The sequence below is a fragment of the Nerophis ophidion genome, linkage group LG18 (assembly GCF_033978795.1).
Source record: "Nerophis ophidion isolate RoL-2023_Sa linkage group LG18, RoL_Noph_v1.0, whole genome shotgun sequence".
NCBI lineage: Eukaryota > Metazoa > Chordata > Actinopteri > Syngnathiformes > Syngnathidae > Nerophis > Nerophis ophidion.
The window spans coordinates 24,745,198-24,772,913 of NC_084628.1; the positions used below are offsets into that span (position 1 = coordinate 24,745,198).

General features: G+C 37.7%; 1 protein-coding gene and 1 long non-coding RNA gene across 4 annotated transcripts in view; one reads left to right on the forward strand and one right to left on the reverse strand.

The window, feature by feature from the left end:
• Window positions 1-16,871, reverse strand: part of col4a4 (collagen, type IV, alpha 4) — a 54,779-nt gene extending 37,908 nt beyond the window's left edge. For 2 of the 3 annotated variants that reach the window (XM_061877813.1, XM_061877814.1), the window contains exons 1-4: window positions 16,730-16,871; window positions 7,211-7,331; window positions 3,833-3,872; window positions 1,081-1,152 (exon numbers count right to left, since the gene is read on the reverse strand). In XM_061877813.1, the coding sequence (XP_061733797.1) occupies window positions 1,081-1,152; window positions 3,833-3,872; window positions 7,211-7,221 (123 nt within the window). In that variant the 5' untranslated portion in view covers window positions 7,222-7,331; window positions 16,730-16,871. Of the gene's footprint in view, window positions 1-1,080; window positions 1,153-3,832; window positions 3,873-7,210; window positions 7,332-7,422; window positions 7,528-16,729 lie in introns of all 3 variants that reach the window. The other variant, XM_061877815.1, reaches the window with a different exon arrangement.
• Window positions 16,872-24,564: 7,693 nt separating this feature from the next.
• On the forward strand, window positions 24,565-25,304 carry LOC133537023 (uncharacterized). The gene is made up of 3 exons (XR_009802593.1): window positions 24,565-24,655; window positions 24,728-24,772; window positions 25,053-25,304. It is a non-coding gene; the product is annotated as an uncharacterized LOC133537023 (long non-coding RNA).
• Window positions 25,305-27,716: the final 2,412 nt, after the last annotated feature.

Sequence of the window (27,716 nt, forward strand, 5' to 3'; positions counted from 1 at the left end):
ATGTTTGTAAACTGTATCGAATCTTATCGACTCGCTAGTACACTGTATCGAATCTTAACGAAATTGTTCGTACACCGTGTCGAATGTTATGGAATTGTTGGTGCACCCTATCGACTCTTATCGAATTGTCTGTACACTGTTTTGAATTTATCGACTCGTTAGTACACTGTATTGAATCATTTTTACACTGTATTGAATCTTATTAAATCGTTCGTACTCCATCACATCTTATTGAAATGTTTGCACACTGTATTGAATCTTATCGACTCATTAATACACTGTATCGAATCTTATCGAGTCGTTAGTACACTTTATCGAATCGTAACGAGTTGTTTGTACATTGTGTCGAATGTTATCGAATTGTTCATATACTTTTGACTTTTCGAATTGTTTGTACACTGTATTGAATTTTTGGACTGGTTAGAATAGAATATAATGGACTTTATTGTCATTGTATTTGCATATAACGAGATTAAATACTCCGACTTAAGGTGCGGTAGTGGGAACAAATATGGGGTGAAATAAATAACACAAGAGGTAATAAAGGAAAAAACTAACAATTGAAATAAACAGACCACTATCCAATAAAAATAATAAGAAATGGTGTATAATATACAAAACACTATAGAAATACAAAATACTGTACAATATACAGAACAAGACAAGAGTACCGAAACTGTATTGAATCATTTGTACACTGTATTGAATCTTATCGACTCATTAGTACACTGTATCGAATCGTTCGCACTTTGTATCAAATCTGATCACATTGTTTGTAGTCTGTATCGAATCTTATTGAATCGTTCATACACAATAAAATCTTACTGAATTGTTTGTAGACTATGAGATTTTATCGAATGATTATTATTTATATTTTTATTATTTATTTTAATATTTTTTTCATATTTAATATTTTGTACATTAGTATTTTTCCCTTAGTGAAAAAGGAAACAAGAAGTGACAAGATCGGACGTGGTCACGTTGTTCAAAGTAGCAAACTTCTCGATAAGTTTTCACGAAGTAGCCGGCTGTCTCAACTGCGCCGCGATTGGCTGTCGTGTGCCGTGGGCGGAGCCTCACCCTCGCTCCCTTGGCTGGAAAGCACTGACAGGTGGAACAGTCCCGGCCTCCGCATGGCTCCGTGTGGTCGCCCTGCAGACAAAAACATCATGGTCAACGTGTTCATGGACTTCTTGGTTTCAGGGCAACAGAGTTCTAGAGTTCTGTCACCGCGGTTCAAGCGGCTATTAAGAGTTTTTCTCCGGGATTCATCGAACGATTTGAACGGCCGCTAAAAATACGAGTGGCTCTCGTGTGACGGCCAGTGCGACCCGTTTCACTTGGTGACTCCCAGCAGACCGATTCCCTTCATGCACCAGTGTTTGTGTTGCCGGCATTCCTGCCGCGTTGTGTCAACTCAGTTAGCAGTCAAGCGTTTCTATCAGCAGCAGGAATGTGAAAATCACTCCATCTGCCGTCAGAACCTCACGGCGGACACACGTCCGACAATGTGTCCTGCGTACATGTCCTCCGACTGTACTTGTCACGCATACATGTCCCACTTACGGTCACCATCAAAAGTTTACATACACTTGTAAAGAACATAATTTCATGGCTGTATTGAGTTTCCAATATTTTCTACAACTCTTATTATTTTGTGATAGAGTGATTGGAGCACATACTTGTTGGTTCTTTTATGAATTATGGGTTTACTGAAAATGTCCATGACATCACATGGACAAAGAAAACACCTTCTGGAGGAAAGTTTTGTGGTCAGATGAAACAAAAATTGAGCTGTTTGGCCACAATACCCAGCAATATGTTTGGAGGAGAAAGGGTGAAAGGCCTTTAATGCCACGAACACTACACCTACCGTCAAACATGGTGGTGGTGGTATTATGCTCTGGGTCAGTGGTTCTCAACCTTTTTTCAGGGATGTACCCCTTATGAAAATTTTTTTTGATTCAAGTACCCCCTAATCAGAGCAAAGCCTTTTTGGTTGAAAAAAAGAGATTATGTAAAATACAGCACTATGTCATCCGTTTCTGATTTATTAAATTTGTAGTGGTCTTTATTGAACTATTTGGAGAAAAAAAGATATAAAAATAACTAAAAACTTGTTGAAAAATAAACAAGTGATTCAATCATACATAAATATTTCTACACATAGAAGTAATCATCAACTTAAAGTGCCCTCTTTGGGGATTGCAATAGAGATCCACCTGGATTCATAAACTTAATTCTAAACATTTCTTCACAAAAAAAAAAAATCTTTAACATCAATATTTACGGAACATGTCCACAACAAATCTAGCTGTCAACACTGAACATTGCATTGTTGTATTTTTTTTCACAGTTTATGAACTTACATTCATATTTTGTTGAAGTATAATTCAATAAATATATTTATAAAGGATTTTTGAATTGTTGCTATTTTTAGAATATTTTTTTAAAATCTCACATACCCCTTGGCATACCTTCAAGTACCCCTAGGGGTACGCGTACCCGCATTTGAGAACCACTGATCTGGGTATTATGATCCGACGCAGGTATAATGTTCAGTTTGGTTTTTTGGACTCCGTCACCTCTGGGGTTGTTTTCTGTTTCCATGGTTCGTTATTGTTTCCACCTGTCTCTGATTGGTGTTTGGGAATCTCACCTGTTCTCCGAGCACTAATCAATAGCACTATTTAATACTGCCTTTTCCGGTCAGTCAGTCTGGCTTCCGAATTTTCCACACGCAACAGCTGACGACTAGATTCCCGCTACCTGTATACTACCTTCCACGCTAGGCTCTGTTTGTTGCTAGCTTCCATGCTAGCCCCTTTGGTTTTTGCCTTCCGTGCTTTGAGCACATTTGTGTTGGTTCCCATCTGATTTATTTCTTAAATAAATTATTTCCTGCCTCCACGCTGTGTCTGAATTCCGTATGCATCCTGGGAGAACAAACTACGCATCAACACGCGACCCGGTCGTCACACTGGGCCTGTTTTGCTATCAATGAAACTGGTGCTTTAGATGGGACAATGAAAGGGGAGTAACACCTCCAATTTGTTCAGGACAACCTAAAATCATCAGCCCAGAGGTTGGGTCTTGGGCGGAGTTGGGTGTTCCAACAGGACAATGACCCCAAACACACATCAAAAGTGGTAAAGGAATGGCTAAATCAGGCTAGAATTAAGGTTTTAGAACTGTACCAATTTTGTCAAGAGGAGTGGTCAAAAATTCAACCAGAAGCTTGTGGATGGCTACCAAAAGCGCCTTATTGCAGTGAAACTTGCCAAGGGAAATGTAACCAAATATTAACATTGCTGTATGTATACTTTTGACCCAGCAGATTTGCTAAACATTTTCAGTAGACCCATAATAAATTCATAAAAGAACCAAACGTCATGAATGTTTTTTGTGACCAACAAGTATGTGCTCCAATCACTCTATCACAAAAAAATAAGAGTTGTAGAAATGATTGGAAACTCAAGACCGCCATGACGTTATGTTCTTAACAAGTGTATGTAAACTTTTGATGGCGACTGTATGTCGTCTTTATCTCCTACTGTACAGCAGCATCAGGTGTCAGCCAGCAGGATGTGTGTGTCCCACATCACAGTACGACCTAAATGAGGAGCAGCGTCCTCTGTAGTGGACGTTTTTAAAGAAATGTTCACTACAGAGGACGCTGCTTCTCACTACGTTTTACTCTCGTCCAATACACAGTTTTTGTATATGTTGTCCTACGTTCTGCCAACCTTGTGCCACAGGAAACACGACCTCAAAGTCTAACGTCCGGCATGGCAGGAGATCATTCAGAGGGACACACAGGTGTGGCACATACCCCGAGAACAGTGGAGGTGGTCAGCAGCATCAGGAAGTATCTGAGGAAAGTGCACACACGTTATTTGTGTGTCTGTCAATGTACACGTTGTGTTGTCTTGTTGTGTATCTGTCAATGTGCATATTGTGTTGTATTGTTGTGTGTCCGTGAATGTACACATTATGTTGTCTTGTTGTGTGTCTTCGAATGTAAACATTGTGTTGTCTTGTTGTGTGTCTATGAATGTACACATTGTGTTGTATTATTGTGTGTCCATGAATTTAAATATTGAGTTGTATTGTTGTGTGTCTGGGAATGTGAACATAGTGCTGTTTTGTTGTGTGTCGGTAAATATAAACATTGTGTATTTTTGTTGTGCGTCTGTTAATGCTTACATTGTGTTGTCTTGTTGTGTCTGTGAATGTAAACATTGTGTTTTCTTGTTGTGCGTCTGTTAATACTCACTTTGTGTTGTCTTGTTGTGTGTCTGTCAATGTAAACATTGTGCTGTTTTGTTGTGAGTCTATAAATATTCACTTGTGTGTTGTGTGTCTGTGAATGTAAACATGGTGTTGTGTGTCTATAAATGTAAACATTGTGTTGTTGTGTCTGAATGTAAACATTGTGTTGTCATGTTGTTTGTCAATAATGTAAACATTGTGTTGTCTTGTTGTTTGTCTGTGAATGTAAACATTGTGTTGTCTTGTTGTGTGTCCAGGAATGTAAACATTGTGTTGTTTTGTTGTGTGTCCATGGATGTACACTTTGTGTTGTGTGTCTGTGAATGTAAACATTGTGTTGTCTTGTTGTATGTCCAGGAATGTAAGCTTTGTGTTGTTTTGTTGTGTGTTCGTGAATGTAAGCTTTGTGTTGTCTTGTTGTGTGTCTGTGAATGTACGTGTTGTGTTTTCTTGTTGTGTGTCCGTGAATGTACACTTTGTGTTGTCTTGTTGTGTGTCTGTGAATGTAAACATTGTGTTTTCTTGTTGTGTGTCTGTGAATGCGGATGTTGTGTTGTCTTGTTGTGTGTCTATGACTGTATACATTGTGTTACCTTGTCTGTTTGTGGATGTACACATTGTGTTGTATTATTGTGTGTCCATTTATTTAAACATTGAGTTGTATTGTGTGTCTGTCAATGTAAACATTGTGTTTTCTTAATGTGTGTCTGCGGATGCTCAAGTTATGTTGTCTTGTGTGTTTGTGAATGTAAACATTGTGTTGTGTGTATGAATGTAAACATTGTTGTATTGTTGTGTCTCTGTGAATGTAAACATTGTGTTGTATTGTGTCTGTGAATGTACATGTTGTGTTGTCTTGCTGTGTGTCTATGAATGCAAACATCGTCTTATCTTGTCTATTTGTGAATGTACACATTGTTGTCTTGTGTATCTGTGAATGTACACATTGTGTTGTATTGTTGTGTGTCCATGAATGTAAACATTGTGTTGCCTTGTTGTTTGTCCATGAATGTAAACATTATGTTGTATTGTTTTGTGTGTCTCTGAATGTAAACAATGTGTTGTATTGTTGTGTGTCTGTGAATGCACACATTGCATTGTATTGTTGTCTGTGAATGAACACATTGTCTTGTTTTGTTGTGTGCCTGTAAATGCACATATTGTGTTGCCTTGTTGTGTGTCTGTTAATGTACACGTTATGTATTGTGGTGTGTCCATAAATTTCAACTTTGTGTTGTCTTGTTGTATGCCCATGAGTGTAAACATTGTTGTCTTGTTGTGCGTTCATAAATGTAAACATTGTGTTGCCTTGTCTATGAATGTAAACATTGTGTTGTCTTGATGTATCTATGAATGTACATATTGTTATGTATGTATGTTATGTATCTTCTTGTGGGTTTATAAATGTAAACATTGTGTTGCCTTGTGTGTCCATAAATGTACACATTGTGTTGCCTTATCGTGTGTCCATGAATGTAAATATTGTGTTGTCTTGTGTGTCCATAAATATACACATTGTGTTGTATGGTTTTGTGTCCATAAATGTAAACAGTATGTTGTCTTGTTGTGTGTCTGTCTATAAATGTAGACATTGAGTAGTATTGTTGTGCGTCTATGAATAAACACATTGCGTTGTATTGTTGTGGGTCCATGAATGCAAACGTTGTGTTGTACTGTTGTGTGTCCATGAATACAAACATTGTGTGTCCATGAATGTAAACATTGTGTTGTCTTGTTGTGTGTCCATTAATGTAAACCTTGCGTTGTCTTGTTGTGTGTCCATGAATGTAAATATTGTTGTCTTGTTGTCTGTCTATAAATGTAAACATTGTGTTGTCATGTTGTGTGTCCATTAATGTAAACCTTGTGTGTCAAATGTAGATATTAAGTTGTAATGATGTGTGTCTGTGGATGTAAATATTGTGTTGTATTGTTGTGTGTCAATGAATGTAAACATTGTGTTGTCTAGTTGTGTGTCCATGAATGTAAACATTGTGTTGTCTTGTTGTGTGTCCATGAATGTAAAGCTTGTTGTCTTGTTGTCTGTCTATAAATGTAAACATTGTGTTGTCATGTTGTGTGTCCATTAATGTAATCCTTGTGTGTCAAATGTTGATATTAAGTTGTAATGATGTGTGTCTGTGGATGTAAATATTGTGTTGTATTGTTGTGTGTCCATGAATGTAAACATTGTTGTGTCTAGTTGTGTGTCCATGAATGTAAACATTGTGTTGTCTTGTTGTGTGTCTATTAATGTAAAGCTTGTGTTGTCTTGTCTGTCTATAAATGTAAACAATGTGTTGTCTTGTTGTGTGTCTATTAATGTAAACCTTGTGTTGTCTTATTGTGCGTCAATAAATGTAGATATTAAGTTGTATTGATGTGTGTCTGTGGATGTAAATATTGTGTTGTATTGTTGTGTGTCCATGAATGTAAACATTATGTTGTCTAGTTGTATGTCCATGAATGTAAACATTGTGTTGTCTTGTGTGTCCATGAATGTAAAGATTGTGTTGTCATGTTGTGTGTCCATGAGTGAAAACATTGTGTTGTCTTGTTGTGTGTTTAGAAATGTAAACATATTGTCGTCTTGTATGTCCGTGAATTTAGACTTTGTGTTGTCTTGATTTGTGTCCATGAATGTACACATTGTGTCATCTTGTTGTGTCCATCAATGTAAATATTGTGTTGTCTTAAACTATGCTCATGAATGTACACATTGTGTCATCTTACTGTGTGTCCATCAATGTAAATTTTGTGTTGTCTTGTTGTGTGTCCATGAATTTAAACATTGTGTTGTCTTGTTGTGTTTCTATGAATGTAAACATGTCTGTGAATGTAAACAATGTGTTGTCTTGTTGTGTGTCCATGGATTTAAACATTGTGTTGTCTTTTTGTGTGTCTATGAATGTAAACATTGTGTTGTCTGGTTGTGTACCTTAGTCTCATGTTGTTTCCACAGGTCAAGCAGCACCTTGTCGACTGCTCAGGAGAAGCCCCGCCCACTCAGACCAGACTCCACCTCCAGCTGCTTGCCAGCCAATGATGACCCTGCGATGCTATAGAGTACATTACCATATATGGATATTTTACTTCTTCATCTACATCAACACAATCAACATTTCACAATTAATAATATACCGTGTTCACCTGGTATGTCACAACGTTGTATGTCTCCACTTGGCATGTCACAACCTTGTATGCTTCAACCTTGCATGTCACAACGTTGTATGTCTCCACTTGGTATGTCACAACCTTGTATGTCACAAACTGGCATGTCACAAACTTGTATGTCACAACCTTGTATGTCACAAACTGGTATGTCACAACCTTGTATGTCACAAACTGGTATGTCACAAACTGGTATGTCACAACGTTGTATGTCACAAACTGGTATGTCACGAACTTGTATGCTACAACCTTTTACAGTATGTCAAAATCTCGTATGTCACAATGCCGTATGTCTCCACTTGGTATGTTACAACCTGGAATGTCACAACTTTGTATGACTCCACTTTGTATGTAACAAAATGTTATGTCACAACGTGGTATAACACAAATGTCTTGTAAACATTTGTCACAACCTTTTATGCTACAACCTTGTATAACACAACTTTGTATGTCTCCACTTGGTATGTCACAACCTTGTATATCAAACTGGTAAGTCACAACCATGTATGTCACTACCTTGTATGTCACAACCTTGTATATCAAACTGGTATGTCACAACCTTGTATGTCACAACCTTGGATAACACAACCTTGTATGTCACAACCTTGTATGTCACAACTTGGTACGTCACAACCTTGTATGTCACAACCTTTTATGCTACAACCTTGTATAACACAATTTTGTATGTCTCCACTTGGTATGTCACCACCTGGTATGGCAAAACCTCGTATGTCACAACCTTGTATGTCACAACGTGGTATATCACAACCTTGTATGTCACAAACTGGTATGTCACAACCATGTATGCCACAACCTTGTATGTCACAACCTTGCACATCAAACTGGTATGTCATAACCTTGTATGCCACAAGCTTGTATGTCACAAAGTAGTATGTCACAGCCTTGTATATCACAACTTTGTATGTCACAACCTTGTATGTCACAACTTTGTAAAACACAACATTGTATGTCACAAACTGGTAAGTCACAACCATGTATGTCATTACTTTGTATGTCACTCACAACCTTGTATATCAAACTAGTATGTCACAACCTTAGATGATACAACCTTGTATGTCACAACCTTATATGTCACAACCTTGTATGTCACAAACTGGTATGTCACAACCATGTATGCCACAACCTTGTATGTCACAACCTTGTATATCAAACTGGTATGTCACAACCTTGTATGTCACAAACTGGTATGTCACAACCATGTATGCCACAACCTTGTATGTCACAACCTTGCATATCAAACTGGTATGTCACAACCTTGTATGTCATAAGCTTGTATGTCACAAAGTAGTATGTCACAGCCTTGTATATCACAACTTTGTATGTCACTACCTTGTATGTCACAACTTTGTAAAACACAACATTGTATGTCACAAACTGGTAAGTCACAACCATGTATGTCACTACTTTGTATGTCACTCACAACCTTGTATATCAAACTAGTATGTCACAACCTTGTATGTCACAACCTAGTATGCCACAACCTTAGATAATACAACCTTGTATGTCACAACCTTGTACGTCACAACCTCATATGTCACAACCTTGTATGTCACAACGTGGTATGTCACAACCTGGTATGTCACAACCTTGTATGTCACAACCTTGTATGTCACATTGTGGTATAATCACAACCTTGTATGTCACAACGTGGTATGTCACAACCTTGTATGTCACAAACTGGTATGTCCCAACCATGTATGTCACAACCCTGTATGTCACAACCTTGTATATCAAACTGGTATGTCACAACCTTTTATGTCACAACCTTGAATTACACAACTTTGTATGTCACAACCTTGTATGTCACAACTTGGTATGTCACAACCTTAGATGATACAACCTTGTATGTCACAACCTTGTATGTCACAAACTGGTATGTCACAACCATGTATGCCACAACCTTGTATGTCACAACCTTGCATATCAAACTGGTATGTCACAACCTTGTATGTCACAAGCTTGTATGTCACAAAGTAGTATGTCACAACCATGTATGTCACTACTTTGTATCTCACTCACAACCTTGTATATCAAACTAGTATGTCACAACCTTGTATGTCACAAACTGGTATGTCACAACCTAGTATGTCACAACCTTGGATAACACAACCTTGTATGTCACAACCTTGTATGTCACAACTTGGTACGTCACAACCTTGTATGTCCCAACCTTTTATGCTACAACCTTGTATAACACAATTTTGTATGTCTCCACTTGGTATGTCACCACCTGGTATGGCAAAACCTCGTATGTCACAACCTTGTATGTCACAACGTGGTATATCACAACCTTGTATGTCACAAACTGGTATGTCACAACCATGTATGCCACAACCTTGTATGTCACAACCTTGCACATCAAACTGGTATGTCATAACCTTGTATGCCACAAGCTTGTATGTCACAAAGTAGTATGTCACAGCCTTGTATATCACAACTTTGTATGTCACAACCTTGTATGTCACAACTTTGTAAAACACAACATTGTATGTCACAAACTGGTAAGTCACAACCATGTATGTCATTACTTTGTATGTCACTCACAACCTTGTATATCAAACTAGTATGTCACAACCTTAGATGATACAACCTTGTATGTCACAACCTTATATGTCACAACCTTGTATGTCACAAACTGGTATGTCACAACCATGTATGCCACAACCTTGTATGTCACAACCTTGCATATCAAACTGGTATGTCACAGCCTTGTATGTCATAAGCTTGTATGTCACAAAGTAGTATGTCACAGCCTTGTATATCACAACTTTGTATGTCACAACCTTGTATGTCACAACTTTGTAAAACACAACATTGTATGTCACAAACTGGTAAGTCACAACCATGTATGTCACTACTTTGTATGTCACTCACAACCTTGTATATCAAACTAGTATGTCACAACCTTGTATGTCACAACCTAGTATGCCACAACCTTAGATAATACAACCTTGTATGTCACAACCTTGTACGTCACAACCTCATATGTCACAACCTTGTATGTCACAACGTGGTATGTCACAACCTGGTATGTCACAACCTTGTATGTCACAACCTTGTATGTCACATTGTGGTATAATCACAACCTTTTATGTCACAACGTGGTATGTCACAACCTTGTATGTCACAAACTGGTATGTCCCAACCATGTATGTCACAACCCTGTATGTCACAACCTTGTATATCAAACTGGTATGTCACAACCTTTTATGTCACAACCTTGAATTACACAACTTTGTATGTCACAACCTTGTATGTCACAAACTGGTATGTCACAACCATGTATGCCACAACCTTGTATGTCACAACCTTGCATATCAAACTGGTATGTCACAACCTTGTATGTCACAAGCTTGTATGTCACAAAGTAGTATGTCACAACCATGTATGTCACTACTTTGTATCTCACTCACAACCTTGTATATCAAACTAGTATGTCACAACCTTGTATGTCACAAGCTTGTATGTCACAAAGTAGTATGTCACAACCATGTATGTCACTACTTTGTATGTCACTCACAACCTTGTATATCAAACTAGTATGTCACAACCTAGTATGTCACAACCTTAGATGATACAACCTTGTATGTCACAACCTTATATGTCACAACCTTGTATGTCACAACCATGTATGCCACAACCTTGTATGTCACAACCTTGCATATCAAACTGGTATGTCACAACCTTGTATGTCACAAGCTTGTATGTCACAAAGTAGTATGTCACAGCCTTGTATATCACAACTTTGTATGTCACAACCTTGTATGTCACAACTTTGTAAAACACAACATTGTATGTCACAAACTGGTAAGTCACAACCATGTATGTCACTACTTTGTATGTCACTCACAACCTTGTATATCAAACTAGTATGTCACAACCTAGTATGCCACAACCTTACATAATACAACCTTGTATGTCACAACCTCATATGTCACAACCTTGTATGTCACAACGTGGTATGTCACAACCTGGTATGTCACAACCTCGTATGTCACAACCTTGTATGTCACATTGTGGTATAATCACAACCTTGTATGTCACAACGTGGTATGTCACAACCTTGTATGTCACAAACTGGTATGTCCCAACCATGTATGTCACAACCTTGTATGTCACATTGTGGTATAATCACAACCTTGTATGTCACATTGTGGTATAATCACAACCTTGTATGTCACAACGTGGTATGTCACAACCTTGTATGTCACAAACTGGTATGTCCCAACCTTGTATGTCACAACCCTGTATGTCACAACCTTGTATATCAAACTGGTATGTCACAACCTTTTATGTCACAACCTTGAATTACACAACTTTGTATGTCACAACCTTGTATGTCACAACTTGGTATGCCACAACCTGGTATGTCACAACCTTTTATGCTACAACCTTGTATAACAAAACTTTGTATGTCTCCACTTGGTATCTCACAACCTTGTATGTCACAACCTGGTATGTCACAACCTCGTATGTCACAACCTTGTATGCTACAACCTTGTATAACACAACATTGTATGTCACAACCTTGTATGTCACAACTTTGTATGCTACAACCTTGTATAACACAACATTGCATGTCACAACTTTGTATGTCACAAACTGGTGTCGCACAAACTGGTATGTCACAACCATGTATGTCACAACCTTGTATGTCACAACCTTGTATATAAAACTGGTATGTTACAACCTTGTATAACACAACCTTGTATGTCACAACCTTGTATATCACAACTTTGTATGTCACAACCTGGTATTGCACAACATTTTATGCTACAACTTTGTATAACACAACTTTGTATGTCTCCCCTTGGTATGTCACAACCTTGTATGTCACAACCTGGTATGTCACAACCTTGTAAAGTCACAACTTTGTATGTCTGCACTTGGTATGTCACAAAGTTGTATAACACAATCTTGTATGTCACAACTTTGTATGTGTCCACTTGGTATGCAACAATCTTGTATGTCACAACCTTGTTTGTCACAAATTTAAATGCCAAAGCCTTGTATGTCACAACCTTGTATAACACAACCTTATATGTCACAACCTTGTTTGTCACAAATTCAAATGCCAAAATCTTGTATGTCACAACCTTGTATGCCACCACCGTGTATGTCACAACCTTGTGTGTCAAAAACTGACGTGTCCACCTGGTGTGTCACAGCCTTGTATGTCACAACTTTGTATGTCACAACATTGTATGTCCCCACCCCGTATATCACAACTTCGAATACCACCACCTGGTATGTCACAACATTGTGTGCCACGACCTTGTATGTTTCCAACTAGTATGTCAAAATGATGTATATCACTCCTTACATGTCACAACCCTTTATATAACACCTTACATGTTGTGTGTCCCGACCCTGTATGTAACAACCTTGTGTGTCCCAACCCTGTATGTAAAACACTTGTGTGTCAATTAATTTTATGTCACAACCTTGTATGACACAATCTGGTATGTCACAACCTTGTATGTTTTCAACCGGTATGTCAAAATCTTTTATATTACACCCTTTATACCACGCTTAAAATGTTCTAACTCTGTATGCCACAACCTTGTATGCTACAATTTTACCTGCCACAACCTTGTGTGTTTCAGCTTGGTATGTCACGACCTTGTGTATCACAAACTTTTATGTCACAACTGTGTGTGTCTCAGCCCTGCATGTCAAAGACTTGTATGTCAGTTTATTGTATGTCACAATTTTGTATGTCACAACGTAGAATGCCTCAATCTTGTGTGTCAAAATATTGTGTATTACATTCCTGAATGTCAAAATTCTGTGTATAACAAACTTTTACATCACACATTTGTATGTCACAATCTTGTATGACCCAAAATTGTATGCCACAACCTTGTATGACATAACTTTGTATGACACAACTTTGTATACCACAACCTTGTATGTCACAACCTTGTATGACATAACTTTGTATGACACAACTTTGTATACCACAACCTTGTATGTCACAACCTTGTATGACCCATTCTTGTATGTCACGAGCTTGAATATCACAACCTTGTATATCACAACCCTGTATGCCACAACTTTGTATGTCACAACCTTGTATGACCCAACCTTATATGTCAAAATCTTGTATGTCAAACTTTTATGCCACAACCTTGTATGTTACAACCTTGTAGGCAATAATCTTGTATGTCACAACCTTGTATGTTATAAACTTGTATGTCACAACTGTGTGTGTCTCAACCTTGTATGCCACAAACTTTTATGTCACAACCTTGTATGCCACAACATTGTATGTCACAACCTTGTATGCCACAACATTGTATGTCACAACCTTGATTGCTAAAACCTTGTATGTCACAACCTTGAATCGCCACAACCTTGTATGTCGCAACCTTGTCTGCCACAACCTTGTGTGTCATAGCCTTGTATGTCACAACCTTGAATGCGACAAACAAGGTTGTGGCATTTAAGGTTGTGACAGTCAAGGTTGTGTCAAGGCCTTACTTGTCACAACCAGTGTGACATCCCATTGTTTTTTTTATCCACATGAACACCAACATTACAAAATTAATAATGTATATTTTATGTCTTTACCTGGTATGCCACAATCTTGTATGCCACAACCATGATTGCTAAAATCCTGTATGCCAAAACCTTGTATGTCACAACCTTAAATGCCACAACCTTGTTTGTCGCATTCAAGGTTGTGACATACAAGGCTATGACACACAAGGTTGTGGCAAACAAGGTTGCCACAACTTTGTGTATCAAAGCCTTATTTGTCACAACCAGTGTGACTTCCCTTTGCTTTTTTGTCCACATAAACACCATCAACATTACAAAATTAATAATGTAACTTTTATGTCTTGACCTGGTATGTCACAACCTTGAATGTCCAAACCTTGTATGCCAAAAACCTTGTATGCCACACACTTGTAATCCACAACCTTGTATACCACAACCTCGTATACCACAACCTTGTATGTCACAACCGTGTATGCCACAACTTTGTATACCACAACCTCGTATACCACAACCTTGTATGTCACAACTTTGTATGCCACAACCTTGTATACCACAACCTTTTAAGTCACAACCCTGTATGCCACAACATTGTATGCCACAACCTTGTATGTCACAAACTTGCATACCACAACCTTGTATGCCACAACCTTGTATACCACAACCTTGTATGTCACAACAGTGTATGCCACAACCTTGTATGCCACAACCTTGTATCCAAAAAATTATATGTCACAACATTGTATTTCAGAATCTTGTATATCACGACCGGGTATGCCACAACCTTGTAAGTCTCCATCCTGTATGTCACGACCTTTTGTGTCACAATCTTGTGTTACAACTTTGTATGTCACAACCTTGTGTGTCACAATATTGTAAGTTACAACATTTGAGTATACTCCTGTATGTTACAACTTAAGTGTACATAATTGTATGTTACAATAGTTGAGTATACTCCTGTATGTTACAACCTAAGTGTACATAAATGTATGTTACATTTGAGTATACTCCTGTATGTTACAACCTAAGTGTACATAATTGTATGTTACAACATTTGAGTATACTCCTGTATGTTACAACCTTAGTGTACATAATTGTAAGTTACAATATTTGAGTATACTCCTGTATGTCACAACCTTAGTGTATATAATTGTATGTTACAACATTTGAGTATACTCCTGTATGTTACAACCTAAGTGTACATAATTGTATGTTACAACATTTGAGTATACTCCTGTATGTTATAACCTTAGTATACATAATTGTAAGTTACAATATTTGAGTATACTCCTGTATGTCACAGCCTTAGTGTATATAATTGTATGTTACAGCATTTGAGTATACTCCTGTATGTTACAACCTTAGTGTACATAATTTTAAGTTACAATATTTGAGTATACTCCTGTATGTTACAACTTAAGTGTACAAAATTGTATGTTACAACATTTGAGTGTACTCGTGTATGTTACAACCTTAGTGTACATAATTGTAAGTTACAATATTTGAGTATACTCCTGTATGTCACAACCTTAGTGTATATAATTGTATGTTACAACATTTGAGTATACTCCTGTATGTTACAACCTAAGTGTACATAATTGTATGTTACAACATTTGAGTATACTCCTGTATGTTATAACCTTAGTGTACATAATTGTAAGTTACAATATTTGAGTATACTCCTGTATGTTATAACCTTAGTGTACATAATTGTAAGTTACAATATTTGAGTATACTCCTGTATGTCACAACCTTAGTGTATATAATTGTATGTTACAGCATTTGAGTATACTCCTGTATGTTACAACCTTAGTGTACATAATTTTAAGTTACAATATTTGAGTATACTCCTGTATGTTACAACCTAAGTGTACAAAATTGTATGTTACAACATTTGAGTGTACTCCTGTATGTTACAACCTTAGTGTACATAATTGTAAGTTACAATATTTGAGTATACTCCTGTATGTCACAACCTTAGTGTATATAATTGTATGTTACATTTGAGTATACTCCTGTATGTTACAACCTAAGTGTACATAATTGTATGTTACAACATTTGAGTATACTCCTGTATGTTATAACCTTAGTGTACATAATTGTAAGTTACAATATTTGAGTATACTCCTGTACGTCACAACCTTAGTGTATATAATTGTATGTTACAACATTTGAGTATACTCCTGTATGTTACAACCTTAGTGTACATAATTTTAAGTTACAATATTTGAGTATACTCCTGTTTGTTACAACCTAAGTGTACAAAATTGTATGTTACAACATTTCAGTATACTCCTGTATGTTACAAACTTAGTCTATAATCCTGTACTGTACACGTCAACACACCTTATGTCGCGACCTTGTGACAAAAAGGCCATTAAAAACATTTAAGTGAACATATGCAAATAGTAAAAAGAGATCAGGTTCAACCCCCAAACAGAGGAACCATGTGCACTTGCTTGCTGGTGCAGGTGAAAGTTTGCGTTGTTTACATGTCATTTAGCGTGTGGCAAACATTGTTGTCATTTTTGCTTGTTTTGTCTTCTCTGGTCTACAAACAATGCATAGTTTAAGTATTCTCACTAATGCAACACCATTCATAAATAAATATCATGTTGATTATCTAGACCAACGTTTAATTGTTTTTTCCACTTTTCAACAGATCGTGCAGGTTACTGATCAGTGACGTCACAGTCGAGCTGATTGGAGGTTGGCTGGTCATGTGACGCCAGTCAATCAATGGGACGATTTACAGCTGTCTTACCTGAAGCCGTGGCGCTGCTCCGCGGCGTCACTCGACCTTCATGTCGCCAAAAAGACTCCGCGCGACTCTTGCCGGAGCATCAGTGGCGCCAAAGCCAAGTGGGACATCTTCACACTTCCGGTGGGTGGTTGCGCATGCCAAAATAAAAGCTCATCAAGGTGCCGCTTAATGGGATTATTTTGCCTTCATCATAGAACACGTTTGTCTAACAGCCAGTCACAAAATAAGAAAGTGTTGTTAGAAAGACAAAGCAGTGAAGATGTGTGTTGTTTTTTTTTACTGAGACGAAGTACCTGGTATAACTTTTATTCAACTTTTATTTATGTTGTTTTCTACATGGACATGTTATCTGCATTCTTCTTTGGAAGGGTCACCTGACCAAAGTAAAAACTATATTTACTATATCGAAATATTGTCAACAGGAAGTCATCCTAAATTAGAGGACGCGTTTGTATTAATATTGTTATAACAACGAGACTCAACAAGTTGGATGATGTGGACGTTATTAACTCAAAAATAAGGTTTAATTTTGAAGTCACAAACCGGAAATGCAAGAGCGAATGATGGTGATTGACTAGGAGAACAGACACCCTGAGCGGCAGGTTGGTGACCCGCCAGAAGCCGAACTGAGCCGCGCGGAGGAGAGGACCTGAATCGAACCCGAACCGGGTGAGCTCAAAGTGGACTAAATCGAGGCTGAACGTCACTTTCATGGTTCTTCTGGGGGGCTCGGGGGCGCCCTTCCTGCCGCTACTGGTGCTCCTCCTCCGCGGATCTCCGGGAGACGCCGAGACGGTGAGCAAGCGCGCCCCCGATTGCAATTAACTTTTCAATTAACTTTTTAATTGTTTTTTTAAAACGTTTCTTCTGGAGGGAGGGGGATTTATTGAACCTCTCTAATTGTGAAAATTAAATGTATCCAGTTTTGATACATTTGCTTTGTGTGTGTGTGTGTGTGTGTGTGTGTGTGTGTGTGTGTGTGTGTGTGTGTGTGTGTGTGTGTGTGTGTGTGTGTGTGTGTGTAAAAAAATGCAAGCTGTGTTGATACCTTCATGAGCTTAAGATCCAAACGTTATCATTTCTTAACAGTCCATAGTCCGGGTCTGCGACAGATTCTAGGTTTATATCACAGTCCATTCTAGTCCAGGTGTACAGTCCATGTTCTAGTACGGGTCTAAGAAACAGTCCAATGTTGTAGTACAGATTTAATAACACTGTCTCCGGTCTAATCCAGGTGTACAGGAAAGTTAATTGTCTAGTCCGGGCCTGCGACACAGTCTAAGTTTTTATCACAGTCCAATCTAGTCCAGGTGTACATTGCAGTCCATGTTCTAGAGCGCGTCTAAGAGACAGTCCAATGTTGTAGTACAGGTTTAATAACACTGTCTGCGGTCTAGTCCAGGTGTACAGGAAAGTGAATTGACTAGACACAGTCTAGGTTTATATCACAGTCCATTCTAGTCCAGGTGTACAATGCAGTCCATGGGCTAGTGCGTGTCTTCTAGTCCAGGTGTACAATGCAGTCCATGTTCTAGTGCTTGTCTAAGTCACAGTCCATCTCCAGGTCTACAGGACAGTCCAATATTGTAGTTCAGGTTTATAACACTGTCTCCGGTCTTGTCCAGGTGTACAGGAGTGTTAATTGTCTAGTCCAGGTCTGCGACACAGCCTAGATTTACATCACAGTCCATTCTAGTCCAGGTGTACAATGCAGTCCTATGACATAGTCCATGTTCTAGTCTATGCCAATAACACATTTCATGATCTATAGTCCTGGTCTTACAACTTTGTTTTGTTTGGGTTTATTACACAATCCATGGTCTAGTCTAGGTCTACAACACAATATATGTTATAATCTATGTATATAAATTTAGTCAACGTCCTAGTCCAGGACTATAATGCAGTCCATGCTGTAGTCAAGGTCTACAACAAAGATCATGGTCTAGTCCAGGTGTACAACACAGACTCAGTTTACATCATAGTCGTTTCTAGTGCACCTACACACCCTGTTTAAGTCCAGGTCTATGTCATATCCACGTTGTGGTGCAGGTTTAGGACACATTCCATAATCTAGTCCAAGCCTATTAAAAATGTCATGGTCTACTCCTGGTTTTACAACCTGGTTTTGTTTGGATTTATGATTCAGTCCATGTTTAAGTCCAGGTCTACCACATAGTCCATGTTCCAGTCTACAGGTCTACAACATAGTTTTGTCTAATCCAGGTCTATAAAATAGTCCATTCTAGTGCAGCTCTACGACACAGGTCAAGGTCTTGCCTGGGTCTACAACACAGTCCATTTTGTAGTCCAGGTTTACGACACAATCCATGTTTTAGTCTGGATGTATGATACAGTCCACGTTGTAGGCCAGGTCTACAATGATGTCTTTGTTGTACCCCTCCTTTGGTACACAGTCCACATTCTAGTCCGGGTCTACAGCACAGTCAATGCACTAGTCCGGTTTAAAAACCCGTTCCAGGTTCAAGTATACAAGTCCAGGTTTACTAAACAGTTGATGTACTGGTCCTGGTCTAAGACAGTCCATGCCTGTGTGTACATCAAAGTCAATTTTATTCCTGGTTTACAACATAGTCCAAGGTTTTGTTTAAGGTTTACAACCCAGTGAATTTGTAGGCCAGGTTTACATCACTGTCCATGTTCTAGTACAGGTGTATGGCACAGTCCATGTTTTAGTCCTGGTTTATGACACAGTCCCCTACTCTAGCCCCGTCCTGCAACACAGTCTAGGATTACATCACAGTCAATTGTAGTCCAGGTGTACAATGCAGTCAATGTCTGACACAGTCCATGTTCTAGTCCAGGCCAATAACATCAGTCATGGTCTAGTCCTGGTCTTACGACTTTGTTTTGTTGGGCTTTATGACAAAATCCATGGTCTAGTCTAGGTCTACAACACAATATATGTTATATTCTATTGTCTATTAACATAGTCCACGTTCTAGTCTAGGTCTATGATGCAGTCCATGCTGTAGTCAAGGCCTACAACAAAGATCATGGTCTAGTCCAGGTGTATATCACAGACTCAGTTTACATCATAGTCCATTTCAGTGCACCTACACACCATGTTTTAGTCCAGGGCTATGTCATATTCCATGTTGCGGTGCAGGTTTAGGATATAGTCCATAATTTAGTCCAAGTTTATAAAAAATGTCATGGTCTAGTCCTGGTTTTACAACCTTGTTTTGTTTGGGTTTATGATACAGTCCATGTTTAAGTCCAGGTCTACCACATAGTCCATGTTCCAGTCCAGGTCTGCAACAAAGGTTTAGCCTAGGTCTACAACACAGTCCATTTTGTAGTCCAGGTTTACGACACAATCCATGTTTTAGTCTGGATGTATTATACAGTCCATGTTGTAGTCCAGGTCTACAACAAAGTCCTTGTTGTTCCTCTCCTTTGTTACACAGTCCACGGTCTAGTCCAGGTCTACGGCATAGTCAATGCAATAGTCCGGTTTAACAACCCATTCCATGTTGTAGTCCACAAGTCTAGGTTTACTCAACAGTTCATGCACTGGTGCTGGTCTAAGACAGTCCATGTTTGTGTTTATATCTAAATCCATTTTATTCTAGGTTTACAACATAGTCCAAGGTCTTGTTTAGTGTCTACAACACAGTCTAGTTGTAGGCCAGGTTTACAAGACTGTCCATGTTCTAGTACGGGTGTATGACACAGTCCATGTTTTAGTTCTGGTTTATGACACAGTCCCTACTCTAGTCCAGGTCTGCAACACTGTCCATGTTCTAATTCAGGTCTACAAAAGAGTCCATGTTGTAGTCAATGTTTACAACTCAGTCTATGTTCTGTTACAGGTGTATGACAGTCTTTGTTTCAGTCAAGGTCTACAATGCAGTCCATGTTGTAGTCCTGGTTTATGAGAATTTTTATTCTAGTCCAGGCCTGTAACACAATCTTGGTTGTAGTCCAGGTTTATAACAAAAATGATGGTATAGGCCAGGTCCGCAACACTGTTTAGGTACACATCAGAGTCTATTTTAGTGGAGGTCTATTACGCATTTCAAAGTCTTGCCGAGACTACAACACAGTCCATGTTTCAGTCCAAGTCAACAACCCAGTCCTTTTTATAGTCTAGGACTACAACAAAGTTTATAGTCCACTCTAGTCCTGGTTTACAACAAAGTCCATGTTGAAGTACCGTTTAATCCAGGTTAACAACACAGTCCAGGTCTACAATCTAGACCACAGTCTTTTGCAGGTCTACCAGCACGTCGCGTTCGAGTTCAGGTTTGCATCATGGTCCACGGTCTTGTCTAGGTCTACATTACACTCCATGGTATCGTGCAGGTCTATTTGAGGTTTACAACAAAGTACATAGTTTTTACCTAGGTTGACAATCTTGTCCATGGTCTTGTCCAGGTCTAAAATCTAGACCACGGTTTAGTGCACGTCTCCAGCACATATAGTGTTGTAGTTCAGGTCTACAATACATTCTGTGGTTGCAGTTCAGGTTTACAACACAGTCCATGGTCTTGTCCAGGTTGACAACATTGTCCTATAGTCTTGTCCAGGTCTACAATCTAGACCATGTTCTTGTGCAGGTCTACAACACATGTGTGTCTTGTCCGTTCAGGTTTACAACGTTGTCCCATGCTCTTCTTCAGGTTGACTTTACACTCCATAGTTTTGTTTTAGCTTCTACAATACATGATGTGTTGTTGTAGTTTTTCAGGTTTACAACACAGTCCAATGGTCTTGTCCAAGTTTACAAAATTGTCCATGGTCCTTGTCCAAGTTGAAAAAAATTGTCCATGGTCTTGTCCAGATCGACATCTGGACCATATTCTTGTGCAGGTCTACAACACATATCGTTTGTAGCTCAGTTTATAACATGGTTTGTGGGTCTTGTCCAGATCTACAATACTCTCCATGGTCCGTGGTACAGGTCTACAACACATGTTGTGTTGTAGTTCAGGTCTACAACACGGGTCCATGGGCCTTGTCCAGGTTGACAACATTGTGCATGGTATTTTCCAGGTCTACAATCTAGACCACAGTCTTGTGCAGGTCTACAACCCATGTTGTGTCAGAGTTAAAGTTTACACAATGGTCCATTGTCTTGTCCAGTACTATAATATACTGGATGGTCTTGTGCAAGTCTACAACACATGCCAAGTTGTAGATTAGGTTTACAACATGGTCCATGGTCTTGACCTGGTTGACAACATTGTCCATGGTATTGTCCAGGGCTACAATTTAGACCACGGTCTTGTGCAGATCTACAACCTGTGTCATTAGTTAAAGTTTACAACATGGTCCATGGTTTTTGTCCCGTTCTACAATAATCTCCAAAGTCTTGTACGGGTTTTTAAACTAGACCACGTCCTTGTGCAGCTCTACAACCCACGTCGTGTCATAGTTAAAGTTTACAATATGGTCCATGGTCTTGTTCAGGTCTACAATACACTCCATGGTCTACAACACATGTTTGTGGTCAGGTGCGCTATAACAACATTCTGTGTTGTAGTTCAGGTTTACAACACAGTCCATAGTCTTGTTTAGGTTGACAACATTGTCCATGGTCTTGTTCAGGTCTGCAACACTTGTCTATACAATACACTGCATGGTCTCTCCAGATCTACAACACACACTGTAAAAAAAAATTCTGTAAAAAAAACGGTCATTTACTGGCAGGTACGGCTGGCAAAACGAAAACCATAAAATTAAAGTAAAACATTGTAAACCAAATAATGATCAAAAACAATTATATTTACATAGATTTTAATGAAAACGTTTTTGCGGAGAAACATCGTAATTTTACAGATTTTTACTAAATTATTAAAATTAACCACCTTTAATAAAGTGACGTTGCAAACAGTTTCTGCATAAAAAATACCTTTATTCTACAGAGTTTTTTCCAAATTATTACGATCAACCACCTTTAATGAAGTGAAAATGCTGGCAGTTCCACAGAAAAATACCATTGTTTTACAGATTTTTCTGAATTGTTAGGATCAGGGGTCTCACATTCACCTTACCGGGGGGGCCGACTGGATACAGGAACTTGTTGCAAAGTGGGTTCACCTTCCATGAATAGCTATCCCGCCCTAGCGACATACTTACCGATCCTATCGGTATACCGCGAGGACATTCAGTGACTCAATGTCTGCCCCGGGCGAATATATCGCGGGCCGTACCGTGACAGGGCTTTTGTCGCACTTTGCGTTCACTCATTCACCGAATCACCAGCGTGTCGACTTGGGCGAGTAATGTGTACGGCTTTGAAAGACACATGATAGAGACTGCAAGACATGCTTGGTCAACAGGCCACACAGGTCACACTGACGGTGGCTGTACAAACAACTTTAACACTGTTACAAATATGCGCCACAGTGGGAAACCCACATCAAACAAGAATGATGAACACATTTCAGGAGGCATCCTCACTGTAACACAACATAAACACAACATAACAAATACACAGAATCCCATGCAGCGCTGACTTTTCCGGGCTACACCCCCGCTACCACCCTTTTAAATAACAAGCTACATATTTAATGAAAGTTGATTACTTTAATTTTACATGAATTTGAAAAGTAATTTTAGAAAACAGGAAATGGATATGTATAATTAATTCGGTATTTTCCTGTAAAAAAATAGAAATATACATAGTTTGTCATTACTGGCATATTACATAAAATAACAGGCAGTTTGTTTATTTACAGATAATGTCCTTCAATTCTACAGTTTTTATAACCTATTTAAAAAAAATAGAAAAATTACAGTAGAAAATTAGAGTAATTTAACTATACATTTTTTTACAGTGCAGTCCATGTGGTAAGCTAGTTTACAACACAGTTTTAAAGGATGTTGCCGTCCTGGCTTTCAACAAAGTCCAAGGTCTTGTCCAGGTCTACAACACATGTTGTGTTTTAGTTCAGGATTACAACATGGTCCGTGGATTTGTTCAGGTCTACAACACAGTCCATGTAGTAGTGTAGGTTTACAACACAGTCCCATGTTGCCAACCTGGCTTTCAACAAAGTCTAAGGGTCTTGTCCAGGTTTACAACCCATGTCTTGTTTTTAGTTCATTTTTACAACATGGTCCATGGATTTGTTCAGGTCTACAACACAGTCCATGTAGTAGTGTAGGTTTACAACATAGTCCCATGTTGCCGTCCTGGCTTTCAACAAAGTCAATGGTATAGTGCAGGTCTACAATACAGTCCATGGTCTTGTGTAGGTTGGCAACATTGTCCAGGTCTACAAACTTGGGTTCGGGGTGTCAAAGGTCAGGAGACAGGTACATGAAATGAGGATAAAACGTGTCTTAGCATGACGGCGTGATGGCAGGATGGCGGCGTCGGGAGATACGAGATGGGAATGACGATAAGACGCCATCAGCTGGTAGCTGTGTGTGTGCGTGTGTGTGTGTGTGTGTGTGTGCGTGTGTGTGTGTGTGTGTGTGTGTGAGAGACCAACGTTTGCCTGTTCACACACACACAAAAAGATGTTTGGGTTAGTGGACTTCAAAATGTTCTGCCTGAGATAAAAAAAACAACCACAAACATCTGACATCAAACATTTTGACTTCACAAGCGTCCTTTTGTGTTTCCTTTTGCCCCCCTCTCCCGTCAGGTGTGTCACTGCAACGGAAAGTCCTTGTGTCACTGCGATGGGGTGAAAGGTCAAAAGGTGAGCCACTGCTGTTACTTTTTGAGGCTTTCCCTCGGCGGTTCCTGCTTCGCAGCAAAGTCCCGCTCTGTGGACTCCGCTGCCCCCCAGTGGTGACCTCACAGAAAACCTGAGGTGAACTCCACCCCCTTTAAAATTGCCTCACCCCTCCGCCGCAGGGGGGAAGCCGGGTTACCTGGGATACGGTGGGGCTGCAGGAGTGATGGGTTACCCCGGCAACGAAGGAGGCCAAGGTCCTGAAGGAGAGAAGGTAGGTGTGGCTTTTGTTTCCAAAGATAAGAAGAAAAAAAATCGTCTAATAATCATAAATGTGGTCATGCAGGGTCAGCGGGGCCTTGCAGGGCGTGTCGGACTGAAAGGCTCTCGGGTAGGACCAGGATGATGTTTTTTTCCATGGTTACTTCAAGCATGTTTATCATGTTCATGTTCATGTTTTTAACAACCCTTCACTTGCTCATTCATTGGATTAAAAAACGAAAAAAACGTTTTCCAGTCGAAATGCGTGCGACCTGGCTGCTTGGACATGAAGTTCTGTTTTGAGCCCACCAGAGGGAGCCACATCCCCATTGATAAAGATGCCACCTCTCTGCACACTTGTATAACACACTTTTTGCTTTTTGATATCGTGTGTGTGTGTGTGTTTCCAGGGTATTTCAGGACCACCAGGTTTTCCAGGACCCCCAGGCCTGCCGGTGACGACCACACACATTTTGCAAAATATTACACTCAAGCACACTTTCTTACCTGTGTGAAGTTGCCCCCCCACCGTATGAAAATAAAATAACACTGCCAGTTTCTAGAATACAGTTTCTGACCAGTGACGTCATCCAGTGTCCCCCCACCCCCTCCTGTCCCCCACCTTGTGAAAAATCTCCCAAACATGTCTATTCCATTTGTGCTGTGATTGTTTTTTTGTCTAACTATTATAGTTGTCATGTTAACGTTTTATTATTCATGCAGCAACATTTGTGCTGGTTTTGTGCTGCATTTTTTTTTGTCTGTTATAGTTTTTATGTTATTAACGTTTTATTATTCATGACCAGTGCACCTTTTAACATCTCCCCCAAACTTGTCCCCAAATGTTTGTGCTGGCTAAAAAGGTTTGTCACAACTGTAATCATTTTTATGTTATTAACTATTATCATTTGTAAGTTATTAATTATTTTCGTTTTAATGTTTTTTTACTGTTATATGTTTTGTTATTAGTGAAGTGTGAAGTGAATTATATTTATATAGCGCTTTTCTCAAGGTGACTCAAAGCGCTTTACATAGTGAAACCCCAATATCTAAGTTACATTCAAACCAGTGTGGGTGGCACTGGGAACAGGTGGGTAAAGTGTCTTGCCCAAGGGACACAACGGCAGTGACTAGGATGGCGGCAAGCGAGAATCGAACCTGCAACCCTCAAGTTAGCTGGCACGGCCACTCTACCACCCGAGCTAAACCACCCCGTTTATTAACTATAATCGTTTTTTTTGTTATTTTACTATTGTTTTTTATGTTAACTATTTTATGTAATTAACCATTACAGTTTTATTATGTTACTGTATGAACTATTAGTTTTTATGTAACTTACTATTACAGTCTATGTTAATTATTACATAGTTTTTTATGTTATTAACCATGACACTTTTAATGTGATTAAGTATTATAGTTTTTGATGTTAACTATTATAGTTTTTATGTAATTAACATTATAGTTTTATGTTATTAACTATTATAGTTTTTTATGTTATTAACTATTATAGTTTTTATGTTATTAACTATTATAGTTTTTATGTTATTAACTATTATAGTCTTTATGTTAACTATTATCATTTTTATGTAATTAAACTATTGTAGTTTTTATGTTAAACTATTAGAGTCCTTTATGGTAATCATTATAATTTTCATGTTATTAACCATTACAGTTTTATGTATTTAACATTATAGTTTTATGTTATTAACTATTATAGTCTATTTGTTAATTATTATAGTTTTTATGTCAATTAACCATTATAGTTTTTATGTTACTAACTATTATAGTCTTTATGTTAGCTATGATAGTTTTTATGTAATTAACTATTGTAGTTTTTATGTTAACTATTATAGTCTTTTTTTTAATCATTATAATGTTTATGCTATTAACCATTACAATTTTATGTAATTAACTATTATAGGTTTTATGTTATTAACTATTAGTTTTTATGTAATTAACTATTATCGTGTATGTTAATTATTATAGTTTTTATGTTACCCATGACACTTTTTACGTGATTGAATATTATTGTTTTTATGTCAATAGCTATTATAGTTTTTATGTTAATAGCTATTATAGTTTTTATGTTAGCTATTATATTTTTTTATTTAATTAACATTATAGTTTTATGTTATTAACTGTTAAAGTCTATTGGTTAATTATTATAGTTTTTTATGTAATTAACATTATAGTTTCTATGTTTATTAACTATTATAGTCTTTATGTTAACTATTTTAAATTTTCTGTAATTAACTATTGCAGTTTTTATGTTAACAATTTTAGTCTTAAGTTAATTATAGTTTTTATGTTATTCACCATTACGGTTTTTATGTGATTAACTACTATAAGTTTTATGTTATCAACTGTTAGTTTTTATGTAGTTAACTGTTATAGTGTAAGTTAATTATTATAGTTTTTTATGTTCTTAACCATGACAGTTTTTACGTGATTAACTATTATCGCTTTTATGTTAATAACTATTATAGTTTTTATGTTAACTTTTAGTTTTTTATGTAATTAAGAATATAGGTTTTATGTTATTAACTATCATAGTCTATGTGTTAATTATTATAGTTTTTATTTAATTGACCATTATAGTTTTGGTTAAACTATTATAGTCTTTATTTTAACTATTGTAGTTTTTCTGTTAACTATTATTGTCTTTGTTTATTATTACATTTTTTATGTCATTAACCATTACAGTTTTTATAGATAGATAGATAGCTAGATAGATAGATAGATAGATAGTACTTTATTGATTCCTTCAGGAAAATTAAAATATGTTATTAACTATTAGTTTTTATATTAACTATTATAGTCTTTATGTTACTCATTATAGTTGTTATGTTATTAACTATTATTTTTTATTTTATTAACTATAATCGTTTTTATTTTAACTATTAATGGTTTTGTTCTTGCCTATTATAGTTTTTGTTATTATTATAGTTTTTATTTAGTTGACTATTATTGTTTTTATTTTATAACTATAATCGTTTTTATTTCAACTTATAGTTTTAATGTTATTGCCTATTATAGTTTTTATGTTATTAATTATAGTTTTTATGTTGTTGACT